The sequence below is a fragment of the Colletotrichum fioriniae genome, assembly GCF_027942845.1.
Source record: "Colletotrichum fioriniae strain IMI 355084 chromosome Unknown scaffold_1, whole genome shotgun sequence".
Taxonomy (NCBI): Eukaryota; Fungi; Ascomycota; class Sordariomycetes; order Glomerellales; family Glomerellaceae; genus Colletotrichum; species Colletotrichum fioriniae.
This window is the reverse complement of record NW_027076837.1, coordinates 2,650,224-2,677,745: the sequence shown is the minus strand read 5'-3', so window position 1 is coordinate 2,677,745 and position 27,522 is coordinate 2,650,224. Positions and strand designations below refer to the sequence as shown.

The 27,522-nt window shown below is 55.0% G+C and overlaps 7 protein-coding genes and 1 non-coding gene across 8 annotated transcripts; 3 read left to right on the top strand and 5 right to left on the bottom strand.

Moving 5' to 3' along the window:
• Positions 1-93: 93 nt before the first annotated feature.
• N0V96_000676 (uncharacterized protein) lies at positions 94-2,245 on the top strand (the record flags this gene model as incomplete). Its single annotated transcript, XM_053199029.2, has 2 exons — positions 94-351; positions 422-2,245. The coding sequence occupies 2 exons, from the start codon at positions 94-96 to the stop codon at positions 2,243-2,245; spliced, it is 2,082 nt and encodes a 693-aa protein (XP_053043536.2).
• A 1,264-nt stretch (positions 2,246-3,509) lies between these two features.
• N0V96_000675 lies at positions 3,510-3,608 on the top strand. The gene has a single exon. It is a non-coding gene; the product is annotated as a tRNA-Leu (tRNA).
• A 401-nt stretch (positions 3,609-4,009) lies between these two features.
• DLD1_1 (D-lactate ferricytochrome c oxidoreductase) lies at positions 4,010-6,136 on the bottom strand (the record flags this gene model as incomplete). Its single annotated transcript, XM_053199030.2, has 5 exons — positions 4,010-4,102; positions 4,173-4,253; positions 4,318-4,412; positions 4,493-5,764; positions 5,845-6,136. 5 exons carry the CDS (start codon positions 6,134-6,136, stop codon positions 4,010-4,012), a joined length of 1,833 nt encoding a protein of 610 aa, XP_053043537.1.
• Positions 6,137-7,090: 954 nt separating this feature from the next.
• Positions 7,091-9,490, bottom strand: N0V96_000673 (uncharacterized protein; the record flags this gene model as incomplete). The annotated part of the gene is made up of 3 exons (XM_065755999.1): positions 7,091-8,899; positions 9,000-9,183; positions 9,408-9,490. 3 exons carry the CDS (start codon positions 9,488-9,490, stop codon positions 7,091-7,093), a joined length of 2,076 nt encoding a protein of 691 aa, XP_065615239.1.
• Positions 9,491-10,322: 832 nt separating this feature from the next.
• Positions 10,323-11,078, top strand: N0V96_000672 (uncharacterized protein; the record flags this gene model as incomplete). Its single annotated transcript, XM_053199032.2, has 1 exon — positions 10,323-11,078. One exon carries the CDS (start codon positions 10,323-10,325, stop codon positions 11,076-11,078), a length of 756 nt encoding a protein of 251 aa, XP_053043539.2.
• A 154-nt stretch (positions 11,079-11,232) lies between these two features.
• On the bottom strand, positions 11,233-12,453 carry N0V96_000671 (uncharacterized protein; the record flags this gene model as incomplete). The annotated part of the gene is made up of 1 exon (XM_053199033.2): positions 11,233-12,453. The coding sequence occupies one exon, from the start codon at positions 12,451-12,453 to the stop codon at positions 11,233-11,235; it is 1,221 nt and encodes a 406-aa protein (XP_053043540.1).
• Positions 12,454-14,757: 2,304 nt separating this feature from the next.
• Positions 14,758-17,726, bottom strand: N0V96_000670 (uncharacterized protein; the record flags this gene model as incomplete). The annotated part of the gene is made up of 6 exons (XM_053199034.2): positions 14,758-16,122; positions 16,174-16,251; positions 16,306-16,377; positions 16,434-16,541; positions 16,596-16,611; positions 17,032-17,726. 6 exons carry the CDS (start codon positions 17,724-17,726, stop codon positions 14,758-14,760), a joined length of 2,334 nt encoding a protein of 777 aa, XP_053043541.2.
• Positions 17,727-22,965: 5,239 nt separating this feature from the next.
• Positions 22,966-26,345, bottom strand: N0V96_000669 (uncharacterized protein; the record flags this gene model as incomplete). The annotated part of the gene is made up of 3 exons (XM_053199035.2): positions 22,966-24,921; positions 24,976-25,569; positions 25,626-26,345. The coding sequence occupies 3 exons, from the start codon at positions 26,343-26,345 to the stop codon at positions 22,966-22,968; spliced, it is 3,270 nt and encodes a 1,089-aa protein (XP_053043542.2).
• Positions 26,346-27,522: the final 1,177 nt, after the last annotated feature.

The following is a 27,522-nucleotide window of genomic DNA, read 5'->3' as shown; positions in this document are numbered from 1 at the left end:
TATACATTTCATTCCACTTCATTCAATTCATGCGTATTCTTTTCACATATGAAACAGTGATAATTCCACTTCATCAAGCATTGTATCCATGTCATGACGGCAAACGAGGAATCGTGGGACCTCGACACCGATGAGATTCGCTCCGTCGACTCTGAAGAGCTTTATGAGACTAGGCCCAACCGCTGGAAAGGCAACAAGGCGACATGGAACACCTACACGCAAGAGGAGCGACTCCTCCACCGCTCCATGGAGCAATTACGAAATCGCGACTTATCAGTGCACCTGTACAACGCATTCGCGCTCCGAAATCGTGCAGTACGCCCTAGCGCCGCGGGAGAGCCTAATGATGCGGTACGTTTTGATAGCAGGGCCCGTCTCATCACCACGGCACGTTCCGAGTCACTGACCATTCTTTTCTCAGGACGTTGATAGACCGCTGGAAGAAATCGTCGACAGCGGCGAATGGCGCCCGCCGAATTTATGGACGGCATGGCCAATGAACTCGCGCATCGTGCCGGGCGACGACTTTCTAAAGGAAACTCACGATGAGGACGACGACTTCACCACGCGCTCCAGGAAGGAGCAGCTTCCCAGTACACCGTTAGAAGAAGAGATTACAGCTACAATTCTACGCCAAGCGAAGGAGCGCTTCCTTCGCCGGCAGCGCAAGGCTCGGGAGCGAGAGGAAGCTTCAAGGACACGGGACGAATCTGCCAACGAGAGGACCGCGGCGTCTTCCATGTCTGCGCACTCATCCGCGGTCTCTGACGGAGAAGACGACGATAAGGATGAAGACGTAAACGCACCTCCTCCATCGGGACAAGGCGCGCAAGCGTTAGTCTCCGATGTAGAGGTCGAAAAGCCGAAGCGCAGCAAGACGTACGAACCAGTCGTCTCCGCCAACGATGACCTCTCCGCAGACCTCCTCCGCCCTTCGGTCCGCCACATCCTGTCCACCCTCGACAACACCCTCACGGCTCTCCACAACTCCCGCCTCGCGGGCCTGAGCTACATGACCGACTCGTCCGCCTCCGCGACCGATGTGGAGGACAATAACAACGCCTCGGACGCAGCTAGCGTCTCGTCCGCGGCATCACGGGCAAGTTCGTCAGCGTCGAAGCGTAAGAAAAAGGGTCGCCCTCGGAGCAAGGCGCCCAGAACCCCAGAGCCCGAGTGGACGAAAGCACTCGAGAGGAGAGGCAGGCCGAAGAAAGTGACGGTCCCGCTGCCTGGGGAGACGGAGAAGGAGATGAAGATTCGGATCGCGAGAGCGTCGAAGAAGAGGATCCCGTTCTCGTCGGACGAGGAGGATGCAGCAGCTGCTGAGACGGAAGGGGAGGATGCCGTCAACAAGGCCGAAGACTCGGGGAACGAGACGTCGAGGTCGAGGTCGCCTAGGAAGAAGCGTGATTTGCCGGCCGAGGCGCGGGCCGAGGCCAAGATGAAGGCCAGGGAGACGATGCTCGGAAATTGGGGGCTGCGAGACTGGAGCGACGTCATCGGCGCTGCCTCGCTCTCCGGCTTCAAGCCCAAAGTGGTCGCCAGGGCGGCGCAGCGGTGCGCTGATTTGTTCGGGCAGGGGATGGAGATGCGGACTCTACTCGAGGGGCCCGCGGCTAAAGGGCCAAAGCCGCAGACGACGCGGTATATCCCCGGCGGCGGAAGCAGTAACCGTGGCGGCGGCGCTGGTGGTACCGCCGCCCCGTACGCGGGGCCGTCCAGCTCAGAAGATTCAGAAGAGGAGAAGCCCGTCGTGAAAGCACGGCGTTTCGGGGCGTCTTCTCGACAAAATAGTATGGCGCGCGACAGCATCCCACCCAGCGACTCTGACGCCACGGGGCGAGGACGGAGCACAACGGCCGCAGCGGCAGCCAGACGATCGCGGAGCGTATCCCGCGCGTCTTCCGTGGGGTTCTTCTACTGCCCCGTCTCGGGCTGCGAGCGCGCGCTGGAAGGGTTCGGGCGGAGGGCGAACCTGCAGCGGCATGTGGCGACGATGCATCCGGGTCGAGCGGGGGATGTCCTCGGCGGCGGTGGCGGCGGCGACCGCTTCGATGTGGAGAGCGAGGACGAGATGGTGGGCGCAGTACATGTTGACGGGTTTCTGAAGCCTATCCGGGCGAGGAAGGGGTGGAGGGCCGAGGATACGGGGAAGAGGAAGCGGAAGAGGCATTACCGAGGGCGGAAGAGGGACGGGAGTGGTAGTGGGAGTGGTGTTGAGGAGGCCGTGATAGATTCCACATGAGATGGGAAGGAGTGTTCATGGTCCAAAACTCGGCCCCTGAGAAGAGTCAGCGGCGATCAGATGCCATCGTGGTCGTGTGCCTCAGTACCGACATCTCTGAATTGCACATAATCTACAGACATCATACTTCTTATACATAATACCAAGACAGGCATGACCTAGCAAGCAGAATCTCACCAATGACCTGGAACTCTTCGAAACATGCGCTTCACTCCATAATAGTGCACACTGAGTATGTCAAGACACCCGTTTCAACAGATGATGACTTGTTCGGGTTTACAGTAGCAGCACGCACTTTTGACCTAGGTTTACGTGTAATCCCGCGGTTCGACAAGTGTCAGTCTATGACTCCCAAATATAGGCAAGTATGCTCCAATTCTCTACCAGCATGAGAAAGTATCTACAACAGCTTCTTTCTTGTGAGGAGGGCAGACGAGTCCATAGGAGCATCACTCTCTAGCAACGCATGTACAACTTCCCAAGAAGAATCGATTAAATTGTACATCGCTCCGTCATCACAAGTAGCTCGCTGCAACGGCTTTAGAGACCAAAACGTGTATGAAGTCTCTTCTCTGATATCTGTCGAATTTAGCGTTGTAGATTAGCGTCGTTTGAAGCAGGACTTTCGTGATGGACGCCGTGAGTCAATCTCTACAATGATCAGATTCAGCACGCAAGTCAGATTCTAGCTTGTTGCACATTGCGATATCAGATAAACTTTATGCCATCATCGGGTATGTAGATCCTTTGCATAGCACCGTAGCCGTAAGAGCACCGTTACACCATTCAGCTTACAACAGAGACAACGATTACCCAACTCTCTCGTTTAAACTCGGGGGCTTAAGCTAGAAGCGTTAACAAGTCATGAATCAGACCAATGGCGACTGTAGAATTTTCAAGGCCCTGACTCTTGAGAGACCTAGTTGCAAGTGAAAGAGTATGTAATGGTATGGAGTTAATCTAGAAACTCATTCAACGTCTACCTTGGCAGTTGCACCGGAGCGAGCCGTGACATTCTTTCATTGATGCAACGGTTTGGCAGTCGAGGAGTTTCAATTAGCTTGCGCATGTCAGTCGTGGGCTGATAATTATACCAAGGACAGAAGTTATATCTCGATAGCTGAGAAGTGAAGAACGGTGAGGCTAAAAACGAAACAATCGACGACGATGACAAGACCCAGATGAGAACGACACATTAGGTGCCAAAATTTTGGGCTTGACCTATATGGGAACGCTTTCCAACATATCTCCCATCACAAATCACGGAAGGGTGGCCGAGTTGGTTATGGCGCCAGGTTAAGGTCAGCTTAACATCTGTTTCCTGGTGGGGCAACCCGCGCGAGTTCGAGTCTCGTCCCTTTCATTTTTCGTGTTTTTGACGATTTCCTGGAGATAAATGCAAGCAAAAAGCATTGAGCAACCATTATTAAAACTTTTCTTCGCGATGTTGTAGTTACTTTTCTTTCTTTTCGTGCAAGGGTTGCGAATACGCCTTGGAGCACCCGCGAGACACGCCATCATCTGGCCAAACCACCAGCTCACAAGTCTCTAGCACGAATAAACCGCATCTTAATCTTTTAAAAAGTGCTTGTCAATTGTGCGCCGACCCTAGGTAATTGGGTTCGTACCGGACGCATCAGGGAGATGTATGTGTACAAGAGTTTAATGATGCCATCTAGGTTCTGCTTCCTCTCTGTCCCTATTCATCTTACACCAGAGCTCGGACTTCAAAAACCATGGCTTCCTCGACCTCACCGCCGCTTTTTACCACTCGCTCACCTCGCCGGCCTTGGGCGGCTGTACTCTGACGATCTTATCGCAGTTGAGCAGGCAGAGGGGGTCGAGAGCCTTCTTGATCTGTCAAGGAGCGTCGGGTTAGCACGTGATTCCCAGTCGATAACAAGCATCAAGGAAGGGAGAAAGTCACCTGTCTCATGGTATCGACGGTAGACTCGCCCAGCTCGTGGGGGAGGTAATCTCTCTTGACGAGTCCGACGCCATGCTCACCCTATCAGTCATGTCAGTAAATCTCGGACACTTCAAAGCCAGCCAAAGATCTGACGACGACATACCGTGACGGTGCCTTCCATCTCGACGGCTCTCTTGACCATGTTGTGAACCAGGTGCTCGGCCCTCTTGCGCTCCTGGTCGTTGTAAAGCAGAATGGCTGACACCAAACGTTAGCACTCCCCCTCTCCTTCACAACAACATGCGCGTCTCCCACGCATGACCAAAAGAAGGACTCACTGTGGAAGTTTCCATCCCCAACATGCCCAACAATGGTGCCGAAAAGCCCACTCTTGGCCATGGCCTCCTTGGTCTCCTCAATAATGTCAGGCAACCGGCTCGTCGGCACCGCAACGTCGCCAGTCCAGACGTGATCCCCCTCCCGCCGGACCGCCATCGTGCTCCACAGCGCCTCCTTCCTCGCGCTCCACAGCTCCTGCTGCTCCTCCTCGTTCTTGGCAAAGTCAAACGTCTTGCTGCCCGTCTTGCTCGCGAGCTGCTTCACCAGCGCCACCTGCTCCTTGACGCCCGTCTCCGTGCCGGCGAACTTGAAGAACAGCGTCGGCGCCTCGGCCCACGCCTTGCTCGTCATGCCGGCCTTGTTGATGCACTGCATCTGCAGGTCGTCCAGGATCTCGACCGCCGCGACGGGGATGCCGGCGGCGACGACCTTGGCGACGCAGTTGGCCGCGTCGCGGATCGTGGGGAAGGCCGAGACGGCGACCGAGGTGGACGCGGGCTTCGTCGTTACCTTGAGCGTGGCCTCCGTCACGAGGCCCAGGGTGCCCTCGGACCCGATGAAGAGCTTGGTAAGGTCGTAGCCGGCAGAGCTCTTGCGCGGGCGCTGCCGCGTCTTGATGACGGTGCCGTCGGCCAGCACAACCGTCAGGCTCAGTACCCACTCGCGCATGGTGCCGTAGCGGTAGGCGTTGGTGCCGCTGCAGCCTGTGCCAATCATGCCGCCAATCATGGCGCCCGGGCCCGGGTCCGGCGGGAAGAACAGGCCCGTCTGCGCAAGCTGGTCGTTGAGTGACTCCCACCCGACAGCGGGCTGCACCACGACGTCGAGGTCCTCCTGGTGCAGCTTCAGGACCTTGTTCATACGCCCGAAATCGATCGAGATGCCGCCGCGCGTGGGGGTGAAGTGGCCCTCGAGGCTGGTGCCGCCGCTGTAGCCGACGACGGGGATCCGCCGCTGGTGGCAGATCTTCATGATCTCCGAAACCTCCTCGGTGGTGCTGGGGAAGACGACGCAGAACGGGCGCTCGTCGGGCTTGGCCGAGTGCGAGGACCACTCCGAGTTGGCGTGGTGTTCGAGGTCGACCGTTGTGGTGCTGACGTGCTCCTTGCCGACGATGCTGACAAAGTCGGCCCAGGCGGCCTCGAGGTTCTCCTTGTTGAGCTTATGGACCGGCGCGATCGTCTTGGCTAGCGGCAGGGTCGACTCTTCGCTGGGGCTCGGGGGCACGAGGGTGCCTAGGTAGTACGACACTCCCATCGTGGTGAGTAGCACTGCCAGCACACGATGGCGCATTAGCGACTGTAACAAGTCTTCTTCCAACGTCTCGCTAGTCCGGAACATCAGGACTTACCGAATGTGTACGCCAGGTTCCTGCTATTGCCCGTCTTCTCACGCTCAGCAGCGAACCTCTCCCGCTCCGCCTTCTCGCGCGCCAGACGCTGGGTGATGCTGCCGACAACCTGACCCTGGAATGTCCGGCCCTTCTGCTTCTCTTCGGTGTTGTTCGGTGTGCCGCGCTCACTCGACATATGCCGCGCGGAAGCACCACTGGCCAGAGCGACGCATTGCCGGCGCGGGGCCGGGCTTGCGGCCCTGAGACCTTGCAGAGCTGCCTGCGGAGCTCGAGCTCTGATATGCGCCATTGCGCCTACGTTCGACTAGGTGGTGGTGTTGATGGACGAGGAGTGTCGAGGATGCGGTACAGATTGCTGCACAAGCTTCTTCAATTGATCAGAAGTTGAAGAGGAGGTAGGCTTCGAGCCATCCGGGTTCGGAGCTCTGGGAGAAGTCGAGAGGAGGGGGTGGTGGCTTCGTTGGAGGAGGTGTACTGCGTACGCGGACGAGCGACTGCGAATAGAAGTGCAGGTAAAGATTATTTGTAGCTGGGTGGAGCTGCATCCGTCTTAGCACTTCTGGAGCTCGGATGGCGAAATGGAATCCATGCAAGCCGCCTGCAGCAATGGAACTGGAGCACCTCAGCAGCACTGGAGCAGAAAGCGCACCCTGCGAGCCTATCGGGGATAAGGATTGGCCGGCCCGGAAGCGGGGAAGGTTTGTGCGGTGGGACTGCCGTAAGTAAGGTACCGTAGTATGCCCGCGCCGGTGTGGAACTCCACTTCTTTACCGTGTTGGTCCCCCCCCTTCCGTCCGCTTATCCAAGGCCGAGGATAACTCTGGCTAATGGGATGGATGGCGTGCTGGCGAAGTCGGAGACACCCATGCATCATTATATTGGGTGCACGACAGATAGAGAACATGCCATGGCTGACTGTTTACGGCTTGGGACTCCGTGTTGATTGACCACCAACTTCGGCAGGCATACTAAGTCAGCACGGATAGGCCCCGAGACTCCCGATACAATTGCCGTCGACTCTCTCGGCGTCGATTCTCCATTGCAGTGACCGGCATCGGCTTGCAGACCTTCTGCAGGGAATGATGTATCTCGCCAACCTATGTAAATACCCAGAAATAATGTACAATATGTCCAGTTATACGAATCCATGCGCCTTGCTATACCCAGAAACGCGCCCTAGGAGAAAACCTTCCCTGCTTACCTTACTCTAGACACCTTACATAGTCTCCCAAAATACCTTACACTAAGTCTTCCACCCCGGAATAAGCTGCACATTAAACGTCGGCGTCCCAAGCCCCCCAGCAGCCCCCCTCAAATGCGCCAAATACGCAGCAAGCTCCCCGTCCTGCTCAATCGACAACGGCATCTCCCCGCCCTTGCCATCCTTCAACACCCCCTCCAGCCGGAGACAAATCGCTCCCGGGAACTTACTCGCCGCCGCGTGCCGCAGCTCCTGCACGGAATGCGAGCTTAGCGTCGCGATCCAGATGGTCGTGGTCGCGACAAAGGTGGAGGAAGGGTGGAGGCGCAGGTATACGGCTATGCTCGTGGTGGATGGCGGCTGCGGCTGCGGGTGCTGGTGCTGGGGTAGAGGTGACGGCGGCGCGTGGAAGACGGGTTGTTGCTGTTGCTGCTGCTGCTGTGCTGCGGCAGCGGCAGCTACGGCATACTGCTGCGCGTATTGCTGGTCTACAAACGCCGCCTGCGCGTCGGCCGCTAGTAGGAGAGACGAGCCCATGTGGTGAGACTCCAGCCCCATGTCCGCCTGCCCGAGGAGCGCCGACGAGAGGATCCGCGCCGCGGAGTGGCCCATCGGGTCGGCGGCCGCGGCGGCCTGGACTTGCATCGATACGGTGGGCATGAGCATCTGCGGCTGCTGACTTGCCCCCGAGCCGGGAACGAGTCCCATAGACGGCGGGACGGATACCTGGCTGGCATCGACGTACTGGCCGCTGCCCAAGTCATCCTGGTCTCCCAAGTTATCAACCAGTTCTAGCTGCGCAGGCTGGGCCTGGACTTGAACCGCCGTGACATCCTCTTGCCGGTTTGCGTCGTCGCGATGCACCTGCGCCTGTTGACCAGTGCCAACTCGTTTCCGCGGCTGCTCGCGCCTCGAGACATCGTCTCTCAACCTCTTCATCACATCCTTCGCAAGAACATCCAAAGCCCGCACCTTGTCGGCGTGAGCGTGAGCATGCACGGAAGAAGAACCAGCTTCACTACCATCATCATCTTCTTCTCCTCCTCCTCCCGGTGCAGCGAGAATCCGCCGCATCAGCTCCGACCCAGCCTCCCACTGCGCCTTGAGCTTCCCCCACTGCGCCGGCCCAGCCTCAGACTTGCAACCGAGTCCCTCCCGCTTCAGGATCCTCTCAAACGCCGCGCGTAGATCCCTCGCCTCTTCCGGGTTAACGCCCAGGATATTCTTCGCCTCGGCGAGGGTGAGCCGCTTCTCCAACGTCCGCGCCCGCTTCGTGATGTCTGTACATATGACGTCGAGCGCCAGTTTCTTGGACTCGTGGTTTTGATTGCTGTTGATGTTGCTATTGCTGTTACTGTTGCCGTTCAAATTCCCAGACTCGTCGTCGTCCCACATCACTGCCCTCAGCCGCGGTGTCTCCCTTACAAGCCGGGCTTTAACGGCCTCCCACCTCTCCGGCCCGGCAACCGTCTTCTTGACGATGCCGGCCTCCTCGCAGAGCCGTGCAAACGTGGCCCGCACCTGACGGTACAAGTCCGTCGCCAGCCCGAGAACAGCTTTTGCGTCGTCGAGCGTGGTCTCCGAAGGGAAGCGCGGGGCGATGGGGTGTTGTGAATCATGAGACGACGCAGCCTCCCAGGCTCGCAGCCGCCGCCTCTTCCTCCTGTTGTTGCTGCTGCTGCTATCAATGTTGCTCTCCTTGTCCCCCACCGCGCCAACGTCGTCGTCCTCCTCCTCACCCTCGCCGGTCAGCGGCGACCCGAGCATCTCACGATCCGTAAGAGTACCAGGCGTCACGACGCCCGCACCATCGTGGTTCCCGAAGCCGTCATCGATAGTGACCATAGGTGACTCCCGGCGACCAGAACCCACCACCTCCCCCCTCCTTCCCTCCCTCCTTGGACCGCTCCCCATTCGCAGCCTTTAAAAGCCACCGATTCTTCGTCCTCACGCGGATCAGCTCGCGCTTCTTGATATCGAACCCATCCTCCCTCAGCACAGCCAGCATCTCCCCCTGCGACAGGTTACGCTCCCACAGCTCCTTGATGCGCGCGACCAGCCGGCCGTTCTTGTACGCCGGGTTCTGCTTGGACGGGAAATCCCACTTGCGGAACTGGGTCTGGAAGGCTCGTTTGCTGTAACATGTATGAGCAACTTATTAGTCCCACAACTTCACCTTACCCCGGACCCGTCCTCGGCCCCGATCCCGGATCCGTTGTGGAACGGGGTGAAGTTTGCCGGGGTGGACCGGGCAGTCCGGCTGGCGAGAGGAACCACGAAGACATTGGGGGGAGCAGAGGTGGATAAAGAGAGACTCAAGACTGACCAGGGCGCAAAGTTATGGTGCAGTTTGAGGTACACCATGATATCCTCGAGGGACCTCTTCTCGTTGATGTATAACTGGAAACATAGCTTCTCGTGGGAATCCCAATCGTAGACCATGCCTCTTGAGATTCTCTGCAAACAATGCCTTGAAATGCGTCTTTGGTTGAACGAGCGAGTGTCGACAATGCGCAAGCGGTTGGTTGAGTCAGCCGTACTGTGCCAAGATCATGATGCACGGTAAGGCACCTTAGCGAGGACTGTCTCGTTATCTTATCGCAGGCCTTATCGCATTCTTATCATTGTCATCACCGAAGTATCTGTTACTCGGTGAGCTTCGGTGAAAAGATGTACCTCCACTAAGTGTCATGACTGTATCTCTCGGCAAGTTGGCCATCGATCTGATTAATCGGCTTTATAATGAATAACTAGCTTTATATAATTAGGATGTCAGAGTGTCCAAGTTTTGACAGCAATTAACAACCAAGCCAGTCCCTGATACACGCCGGGCCGCTCCGCATGGACGTTGATCACTCTACCATTCCGGACCTCGGTACCGGTTCTAAGCGGTCTTCCCCTCCATCTCCAACCTTCGACCTCGAACCCAAATACGGCGGCAAAACACATCCACGTAAAGTTCCATTCCACCTATATCGTCTCTCCCCTCTCGATTTCCTGTCAACCTGTCATCCTGAATGACTTCACATCCATCAAAAATCACATATCCCATCAACACCGAATCCCATTAACACCAAACCTCATCCATCATCAACCAAAACTCCAAATCTCTAAGAAGCCATTAATCACAATGTCCTCCCTCCCATCATCCTACAACACCCTCAACCTCCCCAAATAACCCTCTCCCACCACCCCTCCACCTCCCCGACCCCAACCCCCGGTAATCATCCTCACCCTCAACCGCCCCTCCGCCCGCAACGCCTTCACAGACGAAATGGCATCGTCCCTAGCAAAAGCCTACACCCTCCTCTCCACCGACCCCCGCGTAAAAGTCATCGTCCTCACCGGCTCCGACCCCTCCAACAAAACCTTCTGCGCAGGAATGGACCTCCACAACCGCGTCCGCCTCCCCTCCACCCGCGATGCCCACCGCGACACGGGAGGCCTCGTCGCCCTAGCAATGCACAACTGCTCGAAACCCATCATCGCCGCCCTAAACGGCTCCGCTGTCGGCGTGGGCATCACAATGGCCCTCCCAGCTTCCATCCGCATCGTCTCCCGCGACGCGAAAATCGGCTTCGTCTTTGGGCGGAGGGGGTTCAACATGGAAGCCTGCTCGTCCTTTTACCTCCCCCGCCTCATCGGCGCGGGTCCAGCGCTGCATCTATGCACCACGGGCGGCGTCTACCCCGCCACGAGCCCTCTCTTGCGCAACTTATTCAGCGAGGTCGTCGCGCCGGACGAGGTTCTCCCGCGCGCGCTGGCCGTCGCCCAGGACGTCGCGGCGAATGTGAGTACCGTGGCCGTGAGGGTGATGCGGGATATGATTCTAAGGTCGCCGGCGAGCCCGGAGGAGGCGCACCTGCTGGAGAGCAAGATCTTTTTCGACCTGTTTAGCGGTAAGGATAGTAAAGAGGGGATGGAGAGTTTTATGCAGAAGAGAGCGCCGCGGTTCGAAGCGACTATGGAAAAGGATGCTCCGACGGCGTATCCGTGGTGGAAAGAGGTTGATATCAAAGCAAAGATTTGATATTTCGCTGTATAGGTACATTTGTAAAAAAAATTAAAATCACATCATGAGAAAAAGTACTGAATGGACGGTCCTAATTGCGGCATGTGACCGCTAACCCAGTCCATCCATATGGAAGCCCCCTATCACACCGTAAACCAAGCCTACCCGCTTTTCAAGGCCTGTACTTCCACAACTTCGGGTCAAAGATGATATCGTACTCGTTCTTGGAGAATGTGCCAATGGCGCAACTCAGATCATGGTATCCCTCAAGTCCATTAACCGGCAGATCTTGCTCAGAGTCACCCTCCTCATGTAGGTTCCAGCTCCCGTCCAGTCTACCGTCTCGCGAGAAGAAAATCTCAACGTTCATCCTGCCGCCCTGAGCCGTAAAGATCATGCCGATACCTAGCGTCTCGCCGGGTTGGAAGGGTGTTGTGAATGACTTGCCGCCCCATCTATCGTTGATGTACTTGTGTCCGTCATCGCCGTGAACACCAAGACTGCCGCGATGCCATCCGGGGAGACGAAAGTTGGGATACGGCAGCGCGGTGAAGCCAAGAGCGAGGTCTACCTCACTTGCGGATCCGCGAATCTTGACCTCATAGTAAACCTTGAAGGGCTTGCCGGTGGCGAGAGGCGAATTGTGCTTGACCGAGTATAGAGGCGGATAGCCGATGATGGTGCTGTCGGGGGCATTCCTTTGCGTCGTGACCTCCCACCTACCCGAGACGGGCTGAGCCATTGTACCGCGGAATCCTTGAGGCTGGAGGAGCCATATCCTGTGTGTGCGCAGAGCCTCCAAAGCACTAGCGTCAAGGTCGATGGGCTGGACAAGAGGGTATTGGGCCACCCAGGCCTCACCTGCTTCAGACTCCTGCTCGGTAGAGTTGTTCGCAGGGGAACGATCAAACCCGCTGAAGAAGGCTGGGGGCGGTGGGAAGAGAGTGGTATCGGGAACCGCCGTCTCCCAGTCGTGCTTTGTCGATTCTGATGGCGGGGGGCCTGAAGGAGGAGCCGTGTAGTCATTGTGGGACGGCGGAGGTCCCTGAGGCGGCGCATACTCGCTCTGCTGATGTGAGGGAGGAGGTCCAGATGGCGGCGCATACCCTCCATGAGACGGAGGCGGGCCCGAGGGAGGCGCAAATTCATCAGCACGGCCTGGCGGCGGACCACTCGGGGCGGCGTACGGTTGACTCGGAGGCGGGCCGGAAGGAGGAGCATACTGCTGCTGGGCCGAATTCTGTCCCGGAGACGGACCAGCCGGCGGCGCGTATTGAGGCTGCTGCTGATTGCTGCTGGTCATCTTGGTGTCTTGTTGCTGTAATGAAGGAGGACGTTGCGCGGGACGCGGGGCAGGACTATCATCCTTGTCGGCCTTGCTGCCGAAACACATCTTTAGGAAATGGGGGGATGGGGGAGAAGGTTTTGGAGCTTTTTATGCAGTTCGTCTGGTGTCTGATCCTTCGTGGCCCGTTGTGCTTGCGGAACAATGGAGTGAGTCGGAGGGGTAATAGATGTTGCGGCGGATCAGGGTGGGTAGGCGCCTTGACGTCGGAATTGAGCTTGAGCTTGATCAGAGAGCAGTGAGAAATCTGAAACAATGCGACCCAGGCGATTGGGGGTTGGGAATTGGCAAATGTGCAAGATGTTTGCAGGTATGGAAAACCGTCTAGCGTCGCGGGTGATGTAGGTGAAATGCAGCGATGATGCACGACGGGGGCGGATGAGGCGTTGATATGAAGAATGAACAAAGGTGGCTGTGTTTCCTTTGGGCGGTAGCAGATGACGGGATTCTAAGGTAAGGTAGGCTGACTGGCTCCCCCAGTGATGATGGGAGGACCATGATGGGTGGAACTTTGGAAGCTGTCCGCAATAGGCAGCTGGGATCCATTTTTCTTTGGCGATAGCTGCAGGGCGCTGGCAGCTGCATATTCCCCCGCAGCAACAGGTACAAATGACACGCCAATGAGCTGCCCGCGGTTGAAGTGCTTCTGTACCTTGGTTTACCCAAGGTATGCTAGGTACTCTATCATTCGACGCCTCAAGGTTAAAGTACTTACCATTTACAAAGCTACATACGCCACTTTGACCGAGCAGACAATGACAATACCAGCAAAAAGGAGTCTCTTGTGTGACCAACGGCTTTTTCACCCTCTTTACCTTTACCAACACACACTGGACGAAAGAAGTAAAACACCAGCCACGGCGGTGGGCATCAGGGAGGCCGCCTACCTAGGTAATTGCTAGATGGCGTACCCTGACCATCACCACCCGGCGCAATCGGGCGGAACTGGTGTGGGGGCAATCGGCGCAGCTAGCTTTTTAAGCTTACCCAGTGGGCCGAGACTTCCATCCCCTTCAATGCCACTGAACCATGTCACCATGAATGGCCCGACAAGGTGTCGAGACGTTGCGGTTCGCCCCCCCGCAGTGTCTCATTGGTTTCTATATTTCCGTAAACAAAAGTCACATTGGAAACCGGCAGAATTCAGATTTGATCCCATACCTTACCTATCAACCTGATATCACTCCGTTGCTGACTAAACAAAGTGTTGGCCCCAGACTTGGATGGGTTCCTTTCATCGTCAATCTACCTGCTTACCCACTCAGGTCAACGGAAGACTACTATAGAATTGTGACTTTTGATGACGGCCTGAAAATGTTTCATTTCATGGGTTGAGAATGCCCACCTCATGAGGAGTGTACTCGAACCCAACTGCAGCCATAATTTGGCTGACTTGAAAGGCTCAGAGCCACGATGATCTCTCTACGACTGCATCCATCGATAAGTCTTGGACGGGCAAATTGCCATACTGAATACGAATGATTACGGCTTATATCCTACGACTTCTACCCGCGTCCTATACCGTCACATATACAGGGATACGGTCGATGGTATGTAACTGAGGGTAAGCTCCGTCTCTCTACCAGCCTGGAACTGGTCCGCTTCTGGGCGCCATTGAAAAGTGCGGTAATAGATGCTTGATTTCTCTATGTGCACAGTGATGCCTGGGCACAGCACTAATCCTATCCTCTGACTAAGTATATAATGATTGTCTTCCAATGTGGGTTGTTGGTGCCCATCTTCCAAGCTGACATACGAATAGTATCTTGCTTTGATACAGGGTAGTCAGTGTCAAGAACTTAGACAATGACAAAGTTCGCGCCTTGGAATGCCGGCACTCTGGCATGCTGGACTGGCTTTCTCTCGGCCCTCTTAATCGGCGGCAGGTAGAAAAGCTCAACGTGACATCCAAGCGGAAGAACCGTCTGATGTACACAAGACGAGCAGATGATGGTACTCAAAAGACATGGCTGTGGGACATCTCTAAATGAGAATGATAGAGAAGGTCACAGTTGGAAGCGATGCGTGATGCATGTAGTAAAAGTAAATGTGTATTCGGCACCTGGAGACCTACTCCTGTGCGTCAGACGGTGAGCTGGACCTAACAGATAGCTGCCACCAATCATGAGTTTGAAATTGCAACAAACTTGTGCAAGAATGATAAAACCCCAAGCCTGAATCATCCCCTTGTAAAAGAGCTACGCAGCATATGGTTTATGCCACCGCAGCAAAGTAGAAAGATAATTTCATGAAGCATCGTAAGTTGTTCTTCACCAACAACCACTCCTCCCCATCAGTTCAGCCGCATAGCAAAAGGATCATGCCCTTTTGCGTGACCTCAAACCCCCAAGTTTAGGCGCCGAAGGAGCTCGCCTCGTCCGAATTGGGGTAGAAGAAGGCAACCACAGCGATAATGATGTATGTCGCACACAACAAAGCACCCTCGAGGTAGTTACTTCTTCCGTCGAGTACCAGGAAATTGACAATGAAAGCTGAAACGAACAGGCAGACCGTCTCGAACAGGGTAAAGTACAACGACATGTCGCGGTCCATGGCCCAGCCGATGATGACGACAATGGGCGTGATGAAGAGAGCGATCTGGATGGAACTACCGACGGCGACACCAATGGCCAAGTCCATCTTGTTCTTCATAGCGACAGTGACGGCAGTGACGTGCTCTGCTGCGTTACCAACAATGGGAAGGATGATGAGACCGATGAAGATTTCGCCAAGAGGACTCGTCTTAACAACCTCGTTAATGGAGTCGACAAGAAACTCGGCGCAGACGGCAACGAGGGCGGTGGAGAAGAGCAGGAGAAGAACGGCTGCAGTGCGGGACAGGTGATCGTTGTCGCCGGTCTCATCCTTGGCACTGAGACCACTGTTGACAGTCGCAACACCAGGGATCTGAGCGGGGAATACTCCTCCAGGGGGGCGAACGTTGCCATACTGGTTCAGACGATCGGGCAAAGAGTTGGTGCGGCGGATACCGAAACGGACTCGGGGAACTGGGCCGGCCGGGGCAGCGGGGCCCGCGGACGGGGTCTCGTCGGGCGTGGTGAAGACAGCGGGGGCGAAGTTCTTAATCGACAGCCCGCGAAGGCCAGACACCGGGCGGCTCTTGACAGCTTGAGTAGTATCGGTCGGCTCTGAGGGACCAGTAGGTTGATCGGCAAAGTCCAGACGACGGGGTTCACCAACTTGAGTGTTGCTGGCCAAAGGCTTATGGCCTTCAACATCAACCAGGTTGTTCCGGGAGGTCTTCTTGGACTTCTTCTGGTGCTTGTGATGACGTCTGCGATGCTTTCTATGCCTACGAGACCTGTCTTCCTCAACAGCCTCATCGCTACCGACAGAGTTGAAGCGAGGGATGGCTGGACGACTGGCGGACCCTTCAGAGCCGTGAGCTGTACCGACAGAGGAGTTACGGGTTCGGGGGAGACCATCAGTGTTGACGGAAACCACGCTGGACTTGCGCCTTCTACCGGCGCGCATGACCTTTCTCATCGTCTTGCGTACAGTGCCTCCAGAGCTGTCAGAGCCGTCTGAATCGGAATCGGAGTCGGAGCTATCTTCAGAACTGGAAGAGTCAAAGAAACCAATGGCCGGACCAGGAGCAGACTCAGCGTCCACAATGTGTTGCGGTGTAGACTCGTACATGTAGGCATGAGACTTCAACTGGAACAGGAGGTACAAGATGTACACCAATAGAAGGACCTGGTTGAGATTAGCAAACGTCACCTGGATAATACATCATAGAATGCTCACCACACTGGTACCACGGCTGATCTTGAGAGTCTCGTCCTCAGCCTTGAAGGTGTTTTGGAACGAAGCGTGGAAGGCAGTCTGGGAGAGTGATTAGTTTCAGAGTATAGTCCGGGGCGACTTCAGGAAACTTACAGGAAGCACCAAACTGATGACACTCAAACTAAGCAGACAAGCACTCATCTGCGTGACGGTGCTGTTGTAGATCTAAAAACTGTGTCAGTACAACACTCGTTTCGTCAGACAGAGCCAATTGAACTCACCTGCTCTCGGAAGCGCAGGCCACCGAGGAAGAAGCACATGCCCAAAATGAGCAATAAGTTGGCCAGAATAGAGCCGAGAAGAGACGCCTGAACGATGCGAATTTCATCCTAGATCCAAGTCAGCTGGCAAGTCCGCTAGGATTTTGTGTTGGATTAGCATACCTTGACAAGCGCGATGCTGAAGAGCCACAAAAGATGTACATGTCAGCAAAACTGCAATCAAGTATAATCTAGGAAACAGCAACCGATGCGTGGGCTGCGGAATAGATTTGGGAGAAGAAGACTGCATGATTTGGGACTTGATTGATGTGGTGTCTTGTGGTATAGACTTCACGTCTCTGTCGCCCGCAGAAGGGTAGGAACATACATGCTGGATTGGAGAAATAAGCATTAGCCAAGACTGCGCCAAGACATTCAGAGGGTTGCAAGGTTCGAGATATTCAGGGCCAAGATCCAGTGAGCGGCTTGGCCAAGACAGGTGCCAAGACAAACCGCAACACATTTGGATCTTTGGGGTTCCCCACAGCGAGCCTCTCCAGAACCGCACTCGTAAAGTGATTTGGAAGGACGGATGGCAATAGAGTTGGGTTGAACTTACAAGATAATCAACTCGACGGCATTGCCGAAAGTCACGTTCAGGAGGGCGCCAATGGTGTCACCAAGCTTGCTGGCGACGGACTCGGTGGCGTGGCTGAGCAGGCCGGCGAGTGGAATGATGGCGATGGCATTCATTGCGAAGACGATGCCAGGGCTCACGCCGAGGGCTTTGGTGATGATGCCGACGGGGACGAAGACGAGGAGCACGTTGACCCAGCTGTGGAACAGGATCATCTTACACGTGAGGTAGAAGCGGGCAAAGACGCCAGGTTTCTGCTTCTGTTCGGGAGTTTTGTTCTTCTTCAAAGCACCCTCGTCGTCTACGACAGCCCCCTGCCGCGAAGTTTTCGAAGATATAGCAACATCCTCGAGGTCGCGGGGACTTGTTTTGTCATTGATGTCGTCCGGGTATGTGAGGGTGAGGTTATTGCTCGCAGAGGAGCTGGTGATGTGAGAGGAGACGCCGTTGGCGACGCCATAACTGCTATTGGTAGTGGAAGCCGTCGTGTTGAACGTGTTGTTGCGCTGGGTAGCGGGAAGAGAAGACTTGCTAGACAAGTCTATTGAGTCGGTGACTCCGTTTGCCGAATTGCCGTGGGATCGGTTCGAAGAGCTGCGACGGATGCCATGCGCTGATCCTGCTGCGCCAGAGCGTATGGTGTCTATATTGGGGGGATCAGAGGAGGCTTTCTTCATCGAAATAGATGACCGGACACTCGTGTCTCGGCGGGAGCGCGGTTTTCTTTGAGGAAAGAGTAGAGAGTGTTTTTCGGCGATGGCACACGATGAAGTTTCTTAGAGACACAAAAGTGAAGACAAGCTTCAAGAGGAGAACAAGTACGGACAAGGAGAGAAGAAGACTAGAAGAGGAACTGTGGTCGGACGGCGACAGATGAGGGATGCTTTAAAGGTCGAATCGACTAAGAGATAGACATGGGGGGGATAAGGTAGAGGCAACGTCCCCAGGCGACAGACACGGACCGGGAAGAGACGTACCCTTAGCTCTTCTGGCCGACCGGGACTGGCGTAGTTGCGTAAGTACGTAGACACCAACACATTAGGAGAGGAGAGGGAAGGTAGGTACAATGGAACCTTGCCGCGGCGAGCAAGCAGGTACCTCCGAGACGTTGGGACGGCGGGAACGGGGAAGTCTACCGCTGCAAGGACGCTCTTGCACTTTCCAGAGTCCCGTCTCATTGTACGTGGATGGATGATGGTACGTATTCACCGTCTCTGTCTCTCTGATACGCAAAACAAGCAGGCATGGCAGGTGCCCGCCGGGAAACAAGCAAAGCAGGGGCTCCCTGTCACCGCGCCTGGCTCATCTGGGGCCAATCGCCTTGGTGCAAAATGTCTTGGGTGGATGAACCGTGAATCAACCAGATCCAGTAAGAGGCCGCTGGTCATGTGCCTCAGGCTGATGTGGCGCGCCCACAATTTCTCCATCTGGCGGGCTGCTTCGTCGAGGTCACCATGGGTCACTAAGCCCTCAGCTAAGGTATTTCCCCATTGCCTCCTGTCTTTGTCTACCTACCTATCCCACTCCTGGTACTTCGTCATCCCCAGCTTCTCTTCTCATTTGCTACTATTTGCATCGTCGTCTCCTGTTTTCTGAGAAACTGGACCTCTTGGGATCTGCAATCATCACTGCGGGACACATCCAGAGTCATTGGTTGGACGAGCAGCAAGCACGAGCACAGCTTCAAACATAGACAATCCAGCACATCCGCATCCACAGCACATCAGAGTTCTGGGCCCGGGGTTGCACCAATAAACCAAGCTTTTGCCATGGAAATGGGTACGTGCCTCTTCCCCTTGGCCTTCTTGGCTACACTGCAAAATACGACACCATTTCTGTACCGAGGACGTACTCCGTAGTGTAGTACGGGGTCTGGAATCTGGATCCAGAAATCCTGAAATCCAGATGCATGCACATGCTGTCACTGCTCTTCCATCATCATCATCATCATCATCAACATCGCCCGCAAGTCCAGGTCCAGGTCCAACACAGCAACAATGATATCACACCTCATCAACCCGCTGCAGGGAAAGGAGGCCTCTGCCCTATCGGACCTCGCCATTTTGCCTCCCCCAAGTCCCCGTCCCTCCCTCGGTCAATCGGTCAGTCGGTCTCTAGTTGTAGATTCCCGCTCTCAACAAAGGACCACAACAACCACCGCCCATCCTCCGCCTCATCAGCAACCTCGAAACCATTGGCTCCGTCGAGCCACAGTGGATACACACTAATAAGCATTAACCTTCACGCAGGGAGGGAGGGGCAGGGGACTCGACTAACACTTGACGGAAAGTGGGATGGGATTCCTCTTCCAATCTTCCTCCCTCCCCCCCTCTGACTCTCCTAGCTGGTACTGCGGTTCTAACAAACTCTCCTCCCAGCAGAGGACCACCCTCTCCCTCCGCTCCGCCCGGACGGGCCAGCTGAGCCTCACAGAATGACAGAGTTGCACTCGCAAATATTCGCGTCCAATTTCGCCATCTCCTCGCTGCTTCCCATGCCAAACCCTCGTCCCAACCCTCTATCCGTACCACTGCACTTCGTACTCCGTACGCAGGTTAGGTCCGCAGCAGAGGTGGACAAGCACTCTCCAAAATCCAGCTCAATGCGACTACAGTCTTCAGGCACTTTACAGCAGCAGTTTCTAATGAATTAACCTACGCCACATTGACACACACCGTCCAAAGAACCAGAAACTAGCATTGTTAGAGGGCCGAAGTTCGACGGCCGAAATGGGGCATTCTACCGGACGGAGATTAAGCAAACAACCTTCTCGCTCGAGCCTCACCCACACTGATTCTTCACACACTTCTCTCTCTCTCTCTCTCTTCGGTGTATTCGTACTCTGTTCTCTACTCAGAAACCGAACCACGACGGACTCTTGGACTTTTGGACTCTCCTTCTTGCGCTTGCTTCTCTGGATTCCCGGCTCAACTCGCAACGTGCGCCAAGCATCGCCAAGGACACCGATTACAGATGATGGGTTCCGTGGTAGAGACAATCTCGAAACATGAACCGGATTCCGGACCCCATCTTTCTTGCTTTTCAGATTATGCAGTCGCGCATTTTGCGTTTCTCGTTCTCATCGCCCTTGTTGTCGATAAAACTGTAAGAAGCCTCATCAAAGGAGATCAAGAAGAAGTCGGTCCAGGCCCAGTCGACCCCGCGTGCCATTATCGAAAACTTACGAACCGGCCGGGGAATTTCACAGTGGCACACTTCGAGATATGGATAATCCATAACTTCTATGTCCCAAAATTCTGGAGCCAGCCGGCCTGCCGCCTTTTCCTGCCAAACCTGCCTTATCAATCAGTCGGGGATCACCCTCGCACATCAGTGGCTGGCACCTCTCTCGACAACACACGTGGTCCAGGTACCTACCTCTACGCGAGACGATCCTCCTCCGCTCCAGCGTAGCAGACTGCAGAGTTGCATTCCACCCAGCTAGGTATACATTCCTCTTGCGAAGTCGAGAATAGAGCAACCTGATCCAACAATCACCTTGCTTACGTATATCCCTTGGCATATACCGCTGTTGAACCTTTGAAAGGATCCAAGCAGTGGATATACCGTTGCAAGAGTCATGAGTCCATGACCGCTCCATCAAAGTGCCCCAAACGGTCGAGGGCCGTTGCAAAAGCTGGCGCTTGGGGCTTCAAAGAGCGCACGGGGAACCGCTCCCAGACTTCCCAAAGCTTTCTCTTCACCCCCGGCCGATTTGACGAACATTCTGCTTGTTCCTGCTCATCGCCTTACTTTTTGCATTTTCAAAAGGTTCCCGGCACTATTCGTTTCCATCCAATGCCCCCTTCCCTCCCTTCCGCTGTACCTTCCCTTCCCTTCCCTTCCCTCGTCCAACCTAATTCCTCTCCCCCTCCCGGCTAGACCGTTTCTCTTCCCGTTTGTCACAACCTAATTTCGACAACTGGAAACAACAACAGCACGATACTTTTCTATCCTACCCTTGTTTCTTCTTTTTTTCCGCTCCAGATGGCCCAGTGCGTGCAACATGTATTTCAAACGTGCGCTTTGCTACCAGAGACGAGAGAGACACAGGGCCGTTGGAATTCAAAAGAAGCTGATCACACTTATCGCAACTAACTGTGCGTACGGGCGCCGAGACGCGTCATCCAAAACACCATCCTACATCCTATGTTTGCCCATCCAAGGGCACTTCGTTTTTGGTCGTTGCGCCGAACGAACAGGGGTTCGTTCAAACGAATTTCAAGCTTCCCACCTGCGGATTCTGCTAAATGCCGGCCGACCAATCCTACATCATTGCTTTATTACCTGCCTGCCTGGGAGGCTAGTTCCCTAGTTGTATGGATATTTCATCGATGCTTTTGATAGTGATATACGGAGTACGTATACCTATCGAAGCGGGTCAACCTCCCACTCGTAAACCAATATGGGAGCCACAGATGTATACCAAGCCGGCCGACACGTGCCGAGAGTGACGTCAAAATTCTCTTGGGAGGCTTATTGACGTTGTGGCACTGGCCCGTTGGCGGGTGGTGGCTGTGCGTTTGTGGCCCGTACGGAAGGTACGACTACGAAGTACCTCTTAGTGTGCTACCTTATGGAGTAGTGTCCAGCGGCAGTCGTGATCGCTGCGCCACGAACAGCCACACTTATCTAAGGTACTACACGAGGTGATGCCGTGACTGGACGTCCATATTACACTAATACTCCATAGACCACAAGTGGGCCGTTTGCGAGCGTCCAGACTCCAGCGTCGAAGCGTCGCGTCGAAAGGGGGGGGGACTGACAGTCGCACGGAGTGGGCGAGTGTCACAGGTGTATGCGTAATGACAGTAGGACAGTATGTGTACGAAGCAACCGATCTGTCAGAAGTCAAAGAAAAACCAGAAAACCAGAAATCAGGAACCAGAAAAGCAAAGGGAAAATCATCCGGGGCTACGAAAACATCCCTCACAACTTCAAACATACCGTTCCACCTTGGCCACCGCCAAGACCAAGGACTCGTTTTGCGGTCCCATCCCGTCATCAGCGCCAGCAGATCCGATGAAGGGTAGTTTGCGAACTCGGGTCCTCTCAAGGTAGCTTTGTAGGTAGGAGTGATGCATTATTACTTCTTCCCTATATACCTTGATACCTTCTTCTAAACTTGTCCGTTTTCTACGTAGACTCATATCTTCGATGGAGTGCGCTTCATTCTACTTCATTCAATGATTTCACATCTCACACGAGACGTTGCCCATTCAATGTAGCTTCAAAATGCTTCCATACTAGACACACTGCACACCCGCAATTAGCCAGTCTAGGCCGGCCGGCCACTCACTCGCTACCTTATTCAACTTTCATCACACAATAACGCTTGCAACTCAACGTCGGTTCTTCTCTCTCTCTCTGTCTCTCATTTCTTTCTCTCTACTTCTGTATTCCCATACGCCTTTGCCGCCGCCAGCAACCCTAATCGATTGCCGACGTGATGCCATCAAATTAGAGGGAAAATGAACAAGTTGAACCAACCAGAATAAAAAAGGCCCATTTCCGAAAAAGGGGTGAGGGAAGAAAAACCACCAAGCCTTCTGTATCTGAACAACCCCCATCCCATGAACCGACGCAATAAACACCACCAAACTTCCCTGATTACACGAGAGAGGACTGTGAAAAAAAAAGAACTCCTCTCAACATTCTATGCCAGTTCGCCAACGATGCAGCAGGCCATCAACGTCCACTAACGATGCCAAGCGACCAACATGTCCTGCTGGCTGGTATTCACACATTAAAACCTCAAAATTCTCAAAAGACGAGGCGCGCACCGTCCTATAGACAACGTCTTCACCGCTCAACTGGGCGCGTGGGAGACAGACTCATTTGTGATGACCGGGGCCCGCACAAGGGCCGCGATCCTGAACCGGTAGATGGCGAGCATTCGAGGGCTTCGAGAGAGTTCTACCTGTCGTCGCCACCTCTCGCTTTGCCGCGCCTCCGGAAGAAGTCCATAACTCTCTTGGCGGCTCCGCTGCTACCTTGATGGCCACCATACTCTGCGCTCTCGAATCTCTTATTCTTCTGTAGCACGCCAGACCGGCCATTCCCGCGGGATGAGCCGAATTGCTGTCCGTCATAACCCTCAGACTCGGAGTATCCGCTGGCGTTGTATGGAGCACCAGTGTGTCTCCGGTTCTGAGCGTTTTCGAACGAAGACTCCGATCCGGTGTTCAGAGCAGTACCCTGCTGCATGTAGGTGGGCACTGCACTGGGCTGCCCAATTGGGCCCACGTGCTGTTGTTGCTGCTGCTGCTGCTGGTAGCCTTGCTGCTGTTGTTGATCTTGCCACTCTTGACGTGACAACTGGGGAGCAGAGCTAGAGCCAGGTGGCTGTCGGTAACCCTGGTCGTAACCACCATCATAGCCTCGAGACTGTCCTCGTGAGTCCACGTATCTTCCATGCTCGTCAACTTCAGGGGGATCTTGGATGGGAAGGTCGGGCTGAGACTGGGGCTCAGACGGCGGACGATCGTAGTCTCTGCCAATGCCAATAGCCTTCAGCGAGAATGATTGCGGGATCAACGAGAATCGCCTGTTCTGCTTCTCGTGGGAGGTCTGAGAGCCAGCGATGCTACCGCTGCGTTTCTTTCCGAGACCCAAAGAGAAGGATCGCCGTGAGGCTCTCGAGTCTATCGAAGGGCGGGGCTGACCTTCAGCAGGCATATTGTTAGGCATGCTGACTGGAGGGTACTTCCGGCTCTTGTCTGCGATCTGAGATTCGGGTCTCTTGCGGTTCTTACCCCCAAAGATCGACCCGTTCCGACCCAGTAAGGAGCCGATAGTGTTGGAACGCTTGTGCCCATGGCCTCTGCCATCGCTTGACTGAGGAGGCGTCTGGCTCTGGGCGGCTTGTTGTTCTGGGGCGAAGCCAGCAACCTTGGCAAACTTTGGCGGCACGCTGACGCTGGGTCGTCCCATGGCCTGGGAGTCCTGGGTAGTGGGTTGTTGAATCCTTCCATGAGCATTAGTACCTGCGACGGCCGGGGGGATTGGTTGGCCGTACGATCCACGAGCTCCAGCTCCCAGTCCCATTGAACCTGATGCCATTGAGCCGCCTGTTTGAGGTCTTCCGGAAGCCTGTGCACCTGATCCTGAAGGTGTGAACGCGTTATCAGAGGTCGTACGTGTGTCGCGAGTCGGTCTCGAGGGTGCGGCTGCAGTATTGCGGTGGGCGCTGGGAGGGCGCGTGCCTTGCCGGCTCGCTCTGTACGAATCTCTCGAGACAGGGGGATCTCTTGGGAGGGGTTTCTCTTGGGAGTTTTGGGTCTCTGCAACCTCCACAGGACCTTGGCTGCTCGAACGCGCCCTAGACTTACTTCCTGCAACAGCAGCCTCTCCTCTTTGCGTCTGTGTCGTCGGAGCCACGTACTCGACCTGCACCGTGCGACGTTTATTATCTTTGTGCGCCTTAGCAATAGCTGCTGCCTCGGCGTCGGCGTCGATCTTGGCGTGTTTGCTGGCGAGACCTCCCACCGATGTCGGGGTGTTGGCTTTCGTCTTGGAGGATTCGCGAACCGAGGCGCTTCGTCCGATGCCAGAGGCCTCTGCGAAGTCGTCGTCTTCGGAGGGCACCGTCGTGTTCTGGATCTGGTTGGGCGTGGTGGTGCTACTAGTAATGAACTCCACGACATGAGCGTACTCGCTCAACCAGCTATGCCGAGCCACCTCGAACAAGTCTGCTCTTTTCCGGGGGTTGGGGACAAGAATTCGCCTGAGAAGGTCGCGAGCATGAGGAGTGACGTATTCGGGGAAAGTCAGAGGCGTATTGACGATGTACTTGTACAGTAGGTTGATGTTGTCGCCTTCAGGGTTCGCTGGATCGTCGTCGAAGGGAAGGTAGCCAGCCAACATGGCGTACTAAACTCTGGTCAGCTTTTACAACAGGCTTGCGCTGAGAAATCCGCCACTTACCAAGATGACACCGCAACTCCATACATCAACCTTGCGGCCGGTGTATAGAGAATCGCTCACAACAAGCTCTGGCGCAGCATAGCAGGGACTGCCGCAACTAGTCTGCATCAAATCGCCCTTCCTTGTGCCATTGGTCTTGACCCTATCCAGTCCCAATCTCTTGACAAAATCACGGTCGCTGAGGTTGAGTTCCTCCTCTTCGGAAAGCTCCTCCTCGGCATCGAAGGTGTTGGCGAAGCCAAAATCGGTAATGATTATGTTGCGGTTCCGGTCCAAAAGCAAGTTCTCCAGCTTCAGATCTCTGTGAACGATGCCCTTCTTGTGTAAGTAGCCGACACCAGAAACTAGCTGGGCAAACAGCCTTCGCGCGGCGTTGTCCTTCAGATAGCGATGGTTCAGGATGTAGTCGAATAGCTCACCACCAGAGGCGTATTCAAGAATGATACCAATGTGCCTCTCGGTTTCGACCATCTCGTGAAGGCGAACGATATTGGGGTGAGAAATGCCCCGGAGGATGGCAATTTCGCGATAGATCTTGGCCAATCTGGAGGGGTTGTTGCCGACACTATCCCGCTTGATCAACTTGATAGCGACCTGGTAATGAACTATGAGCAAGAATCTCAAGGCATGTCAGCGGGTCATTAACTTACTTGCACATTATTATCGTTTTTCCAACCAAGCTTTACTTTTCCAAATTCGCCCTCGCCGATGGTATTTCCAAGAACGTAGTCGCCAAATCTGACTACCTTCTCACGCTTCCCGGAATGATCATGACGGCTTCTACCTCCGCGTCTGCCGTCATCATGCTCGGACATACCGATCGGGGGAGGTGCGGCGTCATCATGTGATGATCCTATGCGAGTAGACTGAGCTTCTGCTAGTCGCTCCTTCTCACGAGCGATGTCTACTTCGGGCTGGGAGACCACCATTCGATTGAGAACCTCGCTTGCTTCGCGCGTGGGCTGCTTTGGTGATGCTGTTGTCTGGGGAGGTGCATGTGATCGTACGGGAATCACCGTCGGCTGGCTCCCGGGCCGGTTGCCGCTCGATCGATGAGGAGAATCAGGAGGCATTTGTTGATGCGATCTTCTGCTGCGCGAAGCAGAACCGTCGTCGGAGTAGGTATAATCGACATTGCCATTCGTTCCGTCTGCTTGACCGCGTCGCGGTGACGATGCGGCCTTCTCGGCAGCGTGATCGCGTCTTTTCGTGGTAGTCGTAGTGGTACTAGCGCCCGAGTAATTCGTCGAGGACGTTCGAGGGGGGGCGACTGGTGGCATGTTTCTTCGTTGTTCGGAAGATGAGGATTGGTAGTCCGGGGAAGAGGGCGCGACGGCGACGGGGCTGGCGGGGATAACTCTGGACGTCATGGGCGAAGTTGGGTCCTGAGTGTTTACAGACGCGCCGTTTCCGCTCGGTCGACTCGGAGGGCGTTGTGACGATGCAGGAGAGGCAAAGTTGTGTTGCAAATTGGCATTGTACGCCTCGCGAGATGGGGAAGAGTGGTTCGACGTGTACTGCCGGCTGCTGGGTGAGGCTGCGACCAAAGGCGGTGATGCCAAAGCTGATGTGTGTTGGGCAGGCTGCAAAGCGGCCGAGGACATGCTTTTGCGACAGTGGAAACGCAAGCGCGCAAGGAAATAGAGTTCGACTGGGCGGCGGTCCTAGTCTGGCGTGTTTTGGTCCCGCGATTGTCGCTAAGATGTCGGTCTGCGATGTTGGTGCGTTTTGGAAGGGGGTCAAGGGAGGCTGGTATGTTGGCGGAGAATTGGGAAGCGAGAAAGAGGTCCGTAAGCGAATGCTATTCAGCGAGGTAAAGTTGCTCGCTGGGCACCAGGTTTCAGGACGCTGGAATTATTGAGCTGCAGGAATTAATTCGCCCTGAATTGGTATGGGACGGACAAGCCCGATTGGAGGTATTAGGGTCCTTGGATAGGTCGTGTTGTGAGTGTCTGCTGTACCAATGAATTGGGCCAGTCTATCTCATGGTGTGGGCGGAAGGGGTCAATTGTTTTTTTCCCCCCCTTTGGCTGAGGGTTGCGATTTGTTGTTTACCGCAGCTCGACCCTGACGAAATGTGTCGGCGACGATCGTTTTGGGGCGGTAAGGTCGAGTCGAGTCAATGCAGCAACAACACTGGGAACAGTGACGCGACAAAGGGGCAGTGGTGCACGTACACACTCTGCTGTGAAAGGCTGTGCGACGGATTGATACCTATGGCTTTGAGCCTATGTCCTTTGACACCGTCTGAGACCAGACGGGGGTGCAGACAGGAGGAAGAATGGGCGGTAGGAAAACAGTTCCAGTCAGTCGTGTCGGTGAGGTGACCCTAGTCGAGGTTCAAGAGGCAGGCTGGATGCAGTATGGCGGTCGGAAACCACTATGTTTTGATTGGAACCAATTCCCTTTACCCAACCACTCAAGTCTTATCTGGTCTGGCTTGGAACGATCAGAGGAGCTATCGCCAGCAGGTCGAGGAGAGTGAGAAGATAATGATTGCGGCAGGCCCGAGTGTGATTGTAGGCTTTTTGGTCGACGGTTGAAGTT